This window comes from Cryptomeria japonica, chromosome 10 (assembly GCF_030272615.1).
Source record: "Cryptomeria japonica chromosome 10, Sugi_1.0, whole genome shotgun sequence".
Classification (NCBI taxonomy): domain Eukaryota; kingdom Viridiplantae; phylum Streptophyta; class Pinopsida; order Cupressales; family Cupressaceae; genus Cryptomeria; species Cryptomeria japonica.
In genome coordinates, this window is record NC_081414.1 from 810,000,651 (window position 1) to 810,012,789 (window position 12,139).

Below are 12,139 nucleotides of genomic sequence, written 5' to 3' on the forward strand. Positions count from 1 at the left end.
ATGGTCAAAGACTCCGTATACGACTGCCCTAGCCAAAGTTAACCAAGCATGGTCCAAGTCCGGTGTATCTCTTTCATGTATAACGCGTATTCTAATCACTTTCATTTGACGTAGTCCAAGTCAGGTGTATCTCTTTAAGTCTATACTTTAATTATTTTTTATTAAATTTGGAAACAAATTACATTTCACCATAGCATTATAGTCAATGCATTGATTTTTGACAATGGAAGACTCATGTATCAAAGCATGGGAGGAAGAGACTAAAACATTGGATTATGAATTTTCAACCGGTTAGTTTAAGACTTTCCATTTTCTCTGTTTTTATAGATTTGGAGAAGTACTAACAAGTCCTACAAATAAGGAATTGCATTTAATAATTGTTATGGTAAACTATTAATAAGGAAACTTCAATAAGTATGAATGCATTTAAATTTTTTTATTCTAAATTGGGAAACTTGTATAATATAAGAGACAAAAGTTTGAATATGGTCAATCTAAAATATAGATTGATTTATTATATATTTTTTATGTTTTAGATTTGAAAGGAAACATTGAATGAATAATTATTACAAAAGTTGATTTGATATTTGGGATTGACTATCAAAATTAGGCTGTAAATGAGAAACCATTTTCATAAATATTATGTTACAGATCCTTCGAGGTTTAGATTTACTCATGAAACTACTTTTGGAAGGAGGCATATGACTTTTTGGTCTACAACACCAATTCTCAATTGGATTGTAAGTAAACTTAACAATTCAAAGTCTTTCATTTTTAAATTTAGCCTAACTCCAATTCTTATGTACTAAAGCCTTAACTTTTGGATTTGTAGGTGTGCTTTTTCAGACAATTTGTTAGATCTGTACCTAAAATTGATTATTTAACATTGCGCCATGGATTCATACTGGTAAACTTTGTTATTTTACCATACTTACAGAATTTTATAGTAAATAAGAGACTGTAGTTATGAATATGTTTAATTTTGCAGGCTCACTTTGCTCCACATAGTAGATTTGATTTTCAAAGATATATAAGAAGATCATTGGATGATGACTTTACTAGTGTTGTATCCATCAGGTATGCTTTCTAATTCTAATTCAAAAATTATTACAACATATAAAATTTTTGTATTGTTCATTTAATTATTTGTTTAAACAATATATTTCATTGTTTACAGTCCACCTCTATGGTTTTTTGCGATCTTATTTCTGCTTCTCAACAGAAGAGGTAAATTTAAATCACTTTTAAACAAAAATTATTATTACTTCCAATTGTTTAGGAGGCTGATAAGCATGAAAACTAATTGTGCAGGGTGGTTCACATTTAATTGGCTCTCCTTCATTCCATTGATTGTAAGTGAAACCAATGCTTTGCTTCACCTCTTTTTTAACAATATGCAATGTGAAAGTATCAAATTTTTAATTTGAACAGTAATTTAGATTTTTTCACAATATGCAATGTGAAAGTATTAAAATTCTCTTTTGAACAAAAAGGATAAAATATTTTTGATTCATAGAGTCTTTTGATAGTGGGAACAAAGCTACAAGTCATAATAACTAGAATGGCATTAGATATCCAAGATAGAAATCCTGTTGTGCAAGGAGCTCCAATGGTGAAGCCCAATGATCAACTATTTTGGTTTGGTCGACCCAAGTTGATTCTATATCTTATTCATTTTACCCTATTTCAGGTTAGACAATATTTTTTGTAAGAAATTCTTTTGTTTAATCTTTCCACGCTTCACAGATTGTAATCATAGAACATTCATTTTGCAGAGTGCTTTTCAGTTGGCTTTCTTCTTTTGGGCATTGGTAAGGAAGAAAACCATCATCCAAATATCATCATATATCTACTTTTAGTTAATTTCAAACCTTGGCTTGATAGAATTTTCCCTGGCCTAACGAACTTACATTCATATGTCATGATTGATGCAGTATGAATATGGTCTGCAATCGTGCTTCCATGATCGGGCGAGAGATATTATAGTTAGAATAACCTGTGGGTAAGTTTATTGATGTGTTAAATTGCTTGCAAAAGGCAATATTTCTCAAAGAAAAATCTGAAAAAAATGATTTTTTGATTTTTTTCTTGTTTTTACTTTTGAATTCAATTGTGTGTGAACTTTTGCATCGTAATTTCGAATCCAAAAACAAAAACATGAAACCATACTGATTGTGAAAATTGATATCATTATAAGATTTTTTAACATCAATATTTAGAATTCTATAGAGACCCACTATCAACATGAATGATGAAGTTAAACTCTATAGTGTTTAGAGAAACTTTGTTGTAAGTATTATACTTTTTTCTTGATCCATATTATTGCTAGCTCAAAATGCATTTGTTTTTCATTAGGGTTGCAGTTCAAATACTTTGTAGCTATGTAACTCTCCCTCTCTACGCTCTTGTGACACAGGTATGCATTAAGATAAAAACAAACACATTTGATTTATGCTCTTTTCAATACCGCTGTGAGATGAAATATGGGTTTTGTGTTTGCAGCTAGGAACAAACATGAAAACAACCATATTTGATGAAAGAATAGCTACAACTTTGAAGAAGTGGCACCAGAGAGCAAAGAAGAACATTAGACAAAAAAGACATGATGATCTGTCAAGTGGACAAACTACTCCATATGAAGGATCTTCTCCAATTCATCTTCTTCGCAAGTATCTAAGTTCAGGAGACTTAGAAAGTGCCCAAAATTTAGGGCAGGTTGAATATGATATTGAAGCAGATGCACCCTCCCCTTCTCACCATTCTCACCACAATGCTAATGAGAATCCAAAGGAACAAATAGCGGAAGAGAAACAAGATGTTCAAACACTTGGGTTTGAGTTGAGCTTTGATCATTTTCGAAATGAAAATTTAAAACACATTCTCTCTACTTCTCACAGGGAGAATGATTCAAGCAAGGAGGACCGTTAGCAAAAGTGGCCGACAAAAACACTGATATTCAACAAAGTAGAAAACAATTTGTGAAGATAATTTTTGGTCATAGAAATTTATGAGGGTTTGTAAAATAGGTCAAATGCACACTGAGCTCATCTTTTTTAATATTATTGGTGTATTATATGTAACTTATGTGTTTGACATGCCAAAATTTGTTTTGGTAAGCATTTGTTTCAAGAATTATATTATCACATTCAATTGTTTTTTTTAATATTATTGGTGTATTATATGTTTGAAATGCCAAAGTTTTTTTGGTAAGCATTTGTTTCAAGAATTATATTATCATGTTCAATTTTGGAGTATATACAGTTATATTTTAACTAACAAATTATGTAACTACATCATTTAGTTTTATTCAATAATATATTTCTATTTGAATAAAAGATTTAAATTTTTGTTTAAAAAACCTATTACATGATAGCCATCGAGGCAACAAGTTTGAATCTCACAAGGACTAAGATTAAACGAAAAACAAAAAACTAAAAATGAAGATATCAGATAAATAGATGTGTTTAAAAAATACAAAAGGTCACAAATAAACTAGTAGACAACAAACTATTGTTGAGGGACTTTTAGGCCCTTAATGACCTCTCATTCTTTTAGTAAGAACTCAAGATGGCCTTGAAAAGACACCTCCCTAAGCAAATGGAAGAACCAACAATATCATTAGACTGATGAGTAGAGCGGGGATTCTTTGTTGAGTGTTTGGATCTTTTGTGCACTTGTTGGTGGGGGCTACCTTGGAAACCTTCTTTTCAAGTAGATGTTCCCCTGTACTAATTATAATTGTTACAAATGTATTTTGATGCATTTTTCCATTTAATTTTGTAGATATTTTAAGTATATCTTAATAATTGTACATAACAATGATACAATCTTATATAAAGTCAGACTCCTTTACTTTGTCTATTCAATTTTTATCGACGAATAATTATATGCTAATTGGCACATCTTACTTCATTACGTCCACATTCTTATGTATCTAGCTTATGATAGTAATAAGTACATGGTAGTAATGTTGGACAATTTTTGTAATTTTCATTGGGCTTATTAATTTAGTAGTTATATTTCTTGACTTTCTTGTGTATATTAAGCATTGTAGTTGGATTATGAATGAATATTATTTGTTATTAGATTAAGTGGGGAAGGGCATCAACCCGTTATGCTTCCACATCAAAAACTATCATTCCAAAAATCAAACCAGGGCTTCAGGTTCATTCCTACCAATCATACAAATGCAGATTTTATAAATTGTTCATGAAACAACTACTACTAGAAAAGTTTACGAACAACAACCTAAAAATAACTAACAGTAGAAAACAATACAAAGAAACAACAAATGGGGCACTAGGAGATATGATCTCATCCATCAAGCATCTTCTCTAATTCCAATTCCTTGGTGGATGAGGAAAATGTCTTATTTCTTTTGGCTTGAGCATCTGTCACCTTCCCAAGAGACTTATTCTTTCTCTTTCTCTCAATCTTCTTTCCTATTGCCACCACCTCCATAACTTCTTAATACATCAATTTTTTGTTGATGCTTACTATGTTCCACACACCATTCTCTAAGCATTTAATCTATTAACAATTTCCTTCAGATCCCACATGGTTATGGGAGATCTCCAAGCTATCAACCCTAGCAGTCATATCCTCTAGATCTACAACCAACACATGTCAATCATTGGACTCAATACTACCAACAAAATTTTTGTTCTTGAGCTTCACCATCCCCACAATTTCTAAGACTATTTAACCCCTCAATTGCATCGTTTAATTTTGTTAAAGTTGTGGGAATTAGAGAGAGTATTTAAGAACTAGGTTGAGAGGCTCATCTTGAGTCCCCTCATTGCTCTATATTCCTTAATTATTAAAAGTACAATCTTCTTATTGTTTATCCATTTTTTCTTTAAGAGCATTTTTGTCTAAGGCTTCAACAATCTTAGCAGCAACCAAAATATTAGCCAACCTAGCTTACCTTCATTCACTAGAGGAGGTGGTTCTATGCTCTTTAGCTACCTCACTATCAAATATGTCAATAGAAAGTGAGGGGGAAGTAGCAGGGTTATCTTTCAAATACCTAATCACATCTTTTCCTTTTCCACTAGTAAACTTGGGGCCTAAGTTAGTAGAGGCATTGGCATGGTTTTTTATAATTATCTAGGGTCTATTTAGGGCCAATGCCAACCAAAATTAAGGGTGTACCTCACCCTAGGGTAAATTTTGCCTCTTTGGAGAATAGAGGAGAACAATGTCCAAAGAAATGGCATGGGAGGAAGATGGGGCTTCATTTTTAAAGGCTATTTTCCTCTTGGATTTTCTAGGAGGATGAGGAGGGCTTCGGTCATGGGCCAAACAATTTTTTTTAGGTTAGAGTGGAGCTGAGTGAAGGGGTGTTCTCCAAGCTGTAATTATAAATGGAATAAATTAAGCCCTCGTTTAGAGGTGGGTAAATGGTGTAGGAGCACCCAATTGGTTGTATGCCTCAATGAGGCCAAGTTGAGTCTTTCATATTTTGGATAGGTAGTAATATCATGAATAAGGTGTAATAAACCATTTCTAATGGATTTGAGTTAAGTTTGTGTGTTTGAAAGTCATTCGGTGTCATTAGTCCAAAAATTGTCAACAAAATCCTATTTATGTTGTCATTAGTCCAAAAATGGAATTATTGGTGATGTAAGTAGGATGGTATTCATTTTTTAATCATTTTCAAGTTATTTTAGACATCTATGCAATGTTTGGAGGCTTTATGTATCAAAATACAGAAGTTGTCAAAATGTCAATAACACACAAATAAAGTTGTATTAGTGCCTCAAATGGTTATGAGGAGTTTGAAATTTGGTTTTGTATGGTTATGGTGGTTGTCCAAGTCTATAAGAACTTGTACAACCTCGGTGGAAGGGTTGATGGTCATTGTATTGTTGAAAAAATCAACAAAAATTGGAGATTTCTGCACTTTTCCTGAGTTTTACCACGTGACAGTCTGAAAATGCTCATTGTTCATCATTGAAACTTCAATGCTAATGAGAATTCAAAGGAAAAAATAGTGGAAGAGACACAAGATGTTCAAACACTTGGATTTGAGTTGAGCTTTGATCATTTTCGAAATGAAAATTTAAAAAACATTATCTCTACTTCTCACAGGGAGAACGATTCAAGCAAGGAGGATCGTTAGCAGAAGTGGCTGACAAAAACACTGATATTCAACAAAGTAGAAAACAATCTGTGAAGATAATTTTTGGTCATAGAAATTTATGAGGGTTTTTAAAATAGTCAAATGCACAGTGATATCATCTTTTTGAATATTATTGGTGTATTATATGTAACTTATGTGTTTGACATGTCAAAGTTTTGGTAAGCATTTGTTTCAAGAATTATATTATCACATTCAATTTTGGAGTATATACATTTATATTCTAACCGAAAAATTATGTAGCTACATCATTTAGTTTTATTCAATAATATATTTTTATTTGAATAAAAGATTTAAATTTTTGTTTAAAAAACCTTTTACATGATAGCCATCGGGGCAAAAATTTCAATCTCATAAGGATTAAGATTAAACAAAAAGCTAAAAACTAAGAAATTAGATAAATAGATGTGTTAAAAAAAGACAAACAAAAGACTTGTAGACAACAAGCTATTGTTGAGGGAATTTTAGGCCCTTAATGATCTCCCATTCTTTTTGTAAGAACTCAAGATTGCCTTCAAAAGACACCTCCCTATGAAAATGGAAGAACAAACAATGTCATTAGATTGATGAGGAGAGCAGGGATTATTTGTTGAGTGTTTAGATCTTTTGTGCACTTTTTGGTGGTGGATACCTTGGACCAAGAGCATTCCATCCCTTCTTGACCACTACTCCATTCTTCTTACGAGTTCTAACTGGAAGACCTAAATGGTAGTAGTCATGTTGTTGACAAAATCCATGCAATAATCAATAATTTCCTAGATACTATTCATAAGGGTCCCCTATTTAGAAACCTTCTTTTCAAGTAGATGTTCCCATGTACTAATTATAATTGTTGTAACAAATGTATTTTGGATGCATTTTTCATTTAATTTTGTAGATATTTAAAGTATATCTTAATAATTGTACATGAAAATGATACAATCTTATATAAAGTCAAACTCCTTTACTTTGTCTATTTAATTTTTATTGACAAATAATTATATGCTAATTGGTACATCTTACTTCATTACGTCCACATTCTTATTTATCTAGCTTATGATAGTAATAAGTACATGGTAGTAACGTTGGATAATTTTTGTAATTCTTATTGGGTTTATTAATTTGGTAGTTGCATTTCTTGACTTTCTTGTGTATCTTAAGCATTGCAGTTGGATTATGAGTGAATATTATTTTTTATTATATTAAGTGGGAAAGCGAGTCAACCTGTTATACATCCATATCAAAAACCATCATTCAAAAAATAAAATGAAGGCTTCAGGATCATTCAAAAGATAAAACGAAGGCTTCAGGATTATATTAATAGTAGAAAACAACACAAAGAAACAAAAAATGGTGTACTAAGAGATATAGCCCCATCCATCAAGCATCTTCTTTAGTTCCAATCCCTTGGTGGATGAGGAAAATGTCTTATTTCTTTTGGCTTGAGCATCCACCACCTTCCTAAGAGCCTTTTTCTTTCTCTTTCTCTCAATATTATTGCCTATTTCTACCACCTCCATAGTTTCTTTCTACATCAATTTTTCGTTAATTCTTACTAGGTTCTACACACCATTCTCTAGGCATTAAATCTATTAACCATACAATTCATTAGATTTGTGCCCAAAGTGAAATACTCAACCTTACACCATATATTCATAAAAGTAAACTTTGTTACCATACTTATAAAATTTTAGATTGTATAGTTAATAAGAGACTTGTAGCTATGCATACATTTATTTTTGCAGGCTCACTTTGCTCCGCATAGTAGATTTGATATACAAAAATATATATAAGGAGATCATTAGATGATGAATTTAATACTATTGTATCTACCAGGCATGCTTCGTAAATTCAATTTAAAAATTGTTACAATACATTTTTTATTATTCATTTCTCTAAATTAAATTGATTGCTCAAACAAATTATGTCATTGTGCGCAGTCCACCTCTATAGTTTTTTGCCATCTTATTTCTTCTTCTCAACAGAAGAGGTAAATCCAATTGACATTCTATTTTTATTTATATTACTTCTAATTGTTTAGGAGGTTGATAAGCATGAAAACTAATTTGCAGGGTGGTTCACATTAAATTAATTGTAAGTGAAACCAACACTTTGATTCTCCTCTTTTTTAACAATATGCTATGTGAAAGTATCAATTCTCCTCTTTTTTAACAATATGCAATGTGAAAGTATCAAATTTTTAATTTGAACAGTAATTTAGATCTTTTTTACAATATGGAATGTGAAAGTATCAGATTTTTAATTTAAACAATAATTCAGATCTTTTTCACAATATGCAATGTAAAACTATCAAATTTTTAATTTGAACAATAATTTAGAAAGGCTAAAATATTTTTGATTCACAGTTTCTTTTGATAGTGGGGACAAAGCTTCAATTTATAATAACAAAAATGGCATTAGATATCCAAGATAGAAATCCTGTTGTGCAAGGAGCTCCACTGATGAAGCCCAATGATCGACTATTTTGGTTTGGTCGACCGAAGTTGATTCATGGGCATGGGTAAGGAAGAAAAATCATCATCCAAATGTCCTCATATATCTACTTTTAGTTCATTTCAAATCTTGGCTTGATAGAATTTTCCCTCGCTTAACAAACGTACATTCATATGCGATGATTGATGCAGTATGAATATGGTCTGCAATCATTTAAAAGGTAATATTTCTCTTAGGAAATGGTTTCCCAGAATCATAAGATCAAAAGCATGAAACCATATTGATTGTGAAAACTTGATATCATTATAAAAAAATTTAACATCAATATTTAGAATTCTATAGAGACCCATTATCATCATGAATGATAAAACACATATCTATATTTAGTATCATGATGAATGACAAAGCACATATAATTTAAAGAAAATTCTACAGTGTTTAGAGAAACTTTGTTGTCAATATTATACACATTTCTTGATCCATAATATTGCTAACTCAAAATGCATTTGTTTTCCATTAGGGTTGCAGTTCAAATACTTTGTAGCTATGTAACTCTCCGTCTATACGCTCTTGTGACACAGGTATGCATTAAGGTAGAAACAAACACATTTGATCTATACACATTTTAATATCGCTTGAAAATGAAATATGGGTTTTGTGATTGCAGCTAGGAACAAATATGAAAACAACCATAATTGAAGAAAGGGTAGCTACAGCTTTAAAGAACATTACACAAAAGAGGCATGATGATCTGTCAAGCGGACAAACTACTCCATATGAAGGATCTTCTCCAGTTCATTTTCTTCGCAAGTATCTAAGTTCAGGAGACTTAGAAAGTGCCCAAAATTTAGAGTTGGTTGAATATGATATTGAAGAAGATGCACCCTCCCCTTCTCACCATTCTCACCACAATGATAATGAGAATTCAAATACTTTGTAGCTATGTAACTCTCCCTCTCTACGCTCTTGTGACACAGGTATGCATTAAGATAGAAACAAACACATTTGATTTATGCTCTTTTCAATACCGCTGTGAGATGAAATATGGGTTTTGTGTTTGCAGCTAGGAACAAACATGAAAACAACCATATTTGATGAAAGAATAGCTACAGCTTTGAAGAAGTGGCACCAGAGAGCAAAGAAGAACATTAGACAAAAAAGACATGATGATCTGTCAAGTGGACAAACTACTCCATATGAAGGATCTTCTCCAATTCATCTTCTTCGCAAGTATCTAAGTTCAGGAGACTTAGAAAGTGCCCAAAATTTAAGGCAGGTTGAATATGATATTGAAGAAGATGCACCCTCCCCTTCTCACCATTCTCACCACAACGCTAATGAGAATTCAAATGAAGAAATAGAGGAAGAGAAACAAGATGTTCAAACACTTGGGTTTGAGTTCAGCTTTGATCATTTTCAAAATGAAAATATAAAAAACATTATCTATGCTTCTCACAAGGAGAGTGAATCAGGCAAAGAGGGCCGTTAGCAGAGTTGGCCAACAAAAGCACTAATATCATCTTTTTGAATATTATCGGTGTACTTTATGTAACTGGCATGTTTGACATGCCAATTTTTTTTAAAGAAATGCATTATTACATTCAATATTGGAGTATATACAATTATATTCTAACTAGGAAATAATAATAATTTTTTTTTGTAAGATATACCTTTTAAGTTGATATAAATATAGTTATGTTATGCAAGTATATCATTCAAATTTATTTAACAATAGTTTTTAATTCAAATATAAAAATTTCATTTGTTTAAAAAAATAAAATTTCAACAACATAATGGAGAAACTAAAATTATAATTGTTTTGATTCGATAAGTGTCAGAAGGGCCCAAACCTGTTATATAATAGCCATCAAGGTAAAAAGTTTGGATCTGACAAGGAGTAAGCTTAAGCAAACAACCAAAATCTAAGAAACAAGATAAATAGACAAAACTAGCAAAAGACTAGCAGATAGCTAACTATTATTTTGGGACTTCCAGCTCTTAATCGCCTCCCATTTTTGTAAGAACTTAAGATGGTATTCAAAAGGAACCTCCCTAAGAAAATAGAGGAACCAACAATGTCAATAGATTAATGGGGAGAGCGGGGATTCTCTGTTGAGCTTCTGGACCTTTTGTGCAACTATTTGAAAAATAGTATGCACCTTCAATTTCCTACTTTTTATTTTGAATTGGATTTTGATAATGTGATTTAAGCACATACTACTAAGCTATTAAAGCAGAAACATACATTCTCCCACTTGTACAAAACCTTACCATGACCTATCTGGTGCATGAGCACCTAGTTTTGAGTGCAATTTCTTCATTTTGGTGTGTTTGTTCATAGTTTAGTTTTTGATGGTGAATAAGAGTCTTCTCATAGGTCCTCATATTTTTGGGATATGCTCTGGTAGGTTGGATGTCCATAGGACCATGTATTTTCTCAATTTTGGCTTGTAAGCCCTTGTAAGCTTGAAATGGCATAATCATGCATTTTGATGTAAAATGTCTTGAAAAACCTTGTTTGGAATTGGGACATGTTAAGGTAGTGGTTTTTAGTCATCCTAGATGGTTTGGAAAAGAAAACAAAGCATGTAATGCAAAAATGCACTTTTTGGCAAAAGTTGTCAAAGTTGCTTGACAACATTTTGCAACGTTCAGCAACTGTTTGCAACTTTGAGCAAAGGATTAGTTAGGAAACTGATGGAGAGTTAGTTAGGAAAAAAATGACATATAAATTCCCCAAGAATGAATGTAATGAGTTTGGTGAACACCTAGAGAAGATTTGAATACAATTTGAAGACCATTTTTCAAGCTTTTACCTTATGTTTTCCAAGAATTAGAGTACTAGTCCGTACTTCATGGATTGATTGCATTGATGTTATTTGATCATTATTTTGTACATGTTCTTGTAGTGCTCAGAAAACATTTTTATTAGTTTTTTTGCAGATTTGAATTGAGTTCTTAATTTTGTTAGCTCTTGGCCCGAGTAAGGGTTTGAGAGGCCCAAACATGGTTCTAGCTTGAAGTCCTTTGATTTCTTCTCAATCGCCCTCAGGACTCGAGCCATGGAACCTTTGTACAGTGTAAATAGTCTTATTTTTATTTGGAGGTCATTGAAAGGCCATTGAGCATAATTTCCTAGGCGAGCTCAGTCATAGCCCAGTTAGGAAATGAATGAAATTATGCAAGTGCTTGCAGCGGTGAGAAGGGTTGGAGTTGAAAAGTGTTTGGAATGAACAAGTGGGGTATGGAAAAGCATATGTGAGAGTTTGGAGGTGTGGCAGATCAAGGAAGACACCAAACCCTTGAGAAAAGACCAAAAAGAGTCTAAAACCCCTTAAAACAAGTCATTCTTGGGTTTCGTACATGTACAGTCAGACTGATATTTATCATTTCATAAATCTTTAATTACTTCCAAAAGGGTACTCAGATCACTAAAGATTTTATGTGGATCTTTCAAAAAATTGTGAACAAATCCACAAAAACTGGTTAGGTAGGGCTAATTGGGACTCTAGGGCTACTAGGCCTAGAAAATAGGGAAAGGAAGGAGCAATGGGGAAATGGATC

The 12,139-nt window shown here is 32.2% G+C and overlaps 1 protein-coding gene across 1 annotated transcript; it reads left to right on the forward strand.

Annotated features, from left to right (window-relative positions):
• The first annotated feature begins 223 nt into the window (after window positions 1-223).
• LOC131070348 (MLO-like protein 6) lies at window positions 224-10,064 on the forward strand. Its single transcript, XM_058005857.2, has 11 exons — window positions 224-290; window positions 652-740; window positions 833-907; window positions 989-1,077; window positions 1,178-1,227; window positions 1,312-1,352; window positions 1,517-1,690; window positions 1,776-1,811; window positions 1,935-2,002; window positions 2,356-2,416; window positions 9,639-10,064. The coding sequence occupies exons 1-11, from the start codon at window positions 224-226 to the stop codon at window positions 10,062-10,064; spliced, it is 1,176 nt and encodes a 391-aa protein (XP_057861840.2).
• The last annotated feature ends 2,075 nt before the right edge of the window (window positions 10,065-12,139 follow it).

What these genes read in the sequence shown, in the direction of transcription:
- LOC131070348 (XM_058005857.2), top strand. Translation starts at nt 224, where the DNA reads ATGGAAGACTCATGTATCAAAGCATGGGAGGAAGAGACTAAAACATTG. An exon ending in CACCAATTCTCAATTGGATT is followed by an intron (nt 741 to 832) that starts GTAAGTAAACTT and finishes TTGGATTTGTAG; the next exon opens with GTGTGCTTTTTCAGACAATT. An exon ending in ATAGTTAGAATAACCTGTGG is followed by an intron (nt 2,003 to 2,355) that starts GTAAGTTTATTG and finishes GTTTTTCATTAG; the next exon opens with GGTTGCAGTTCAAATACTTT.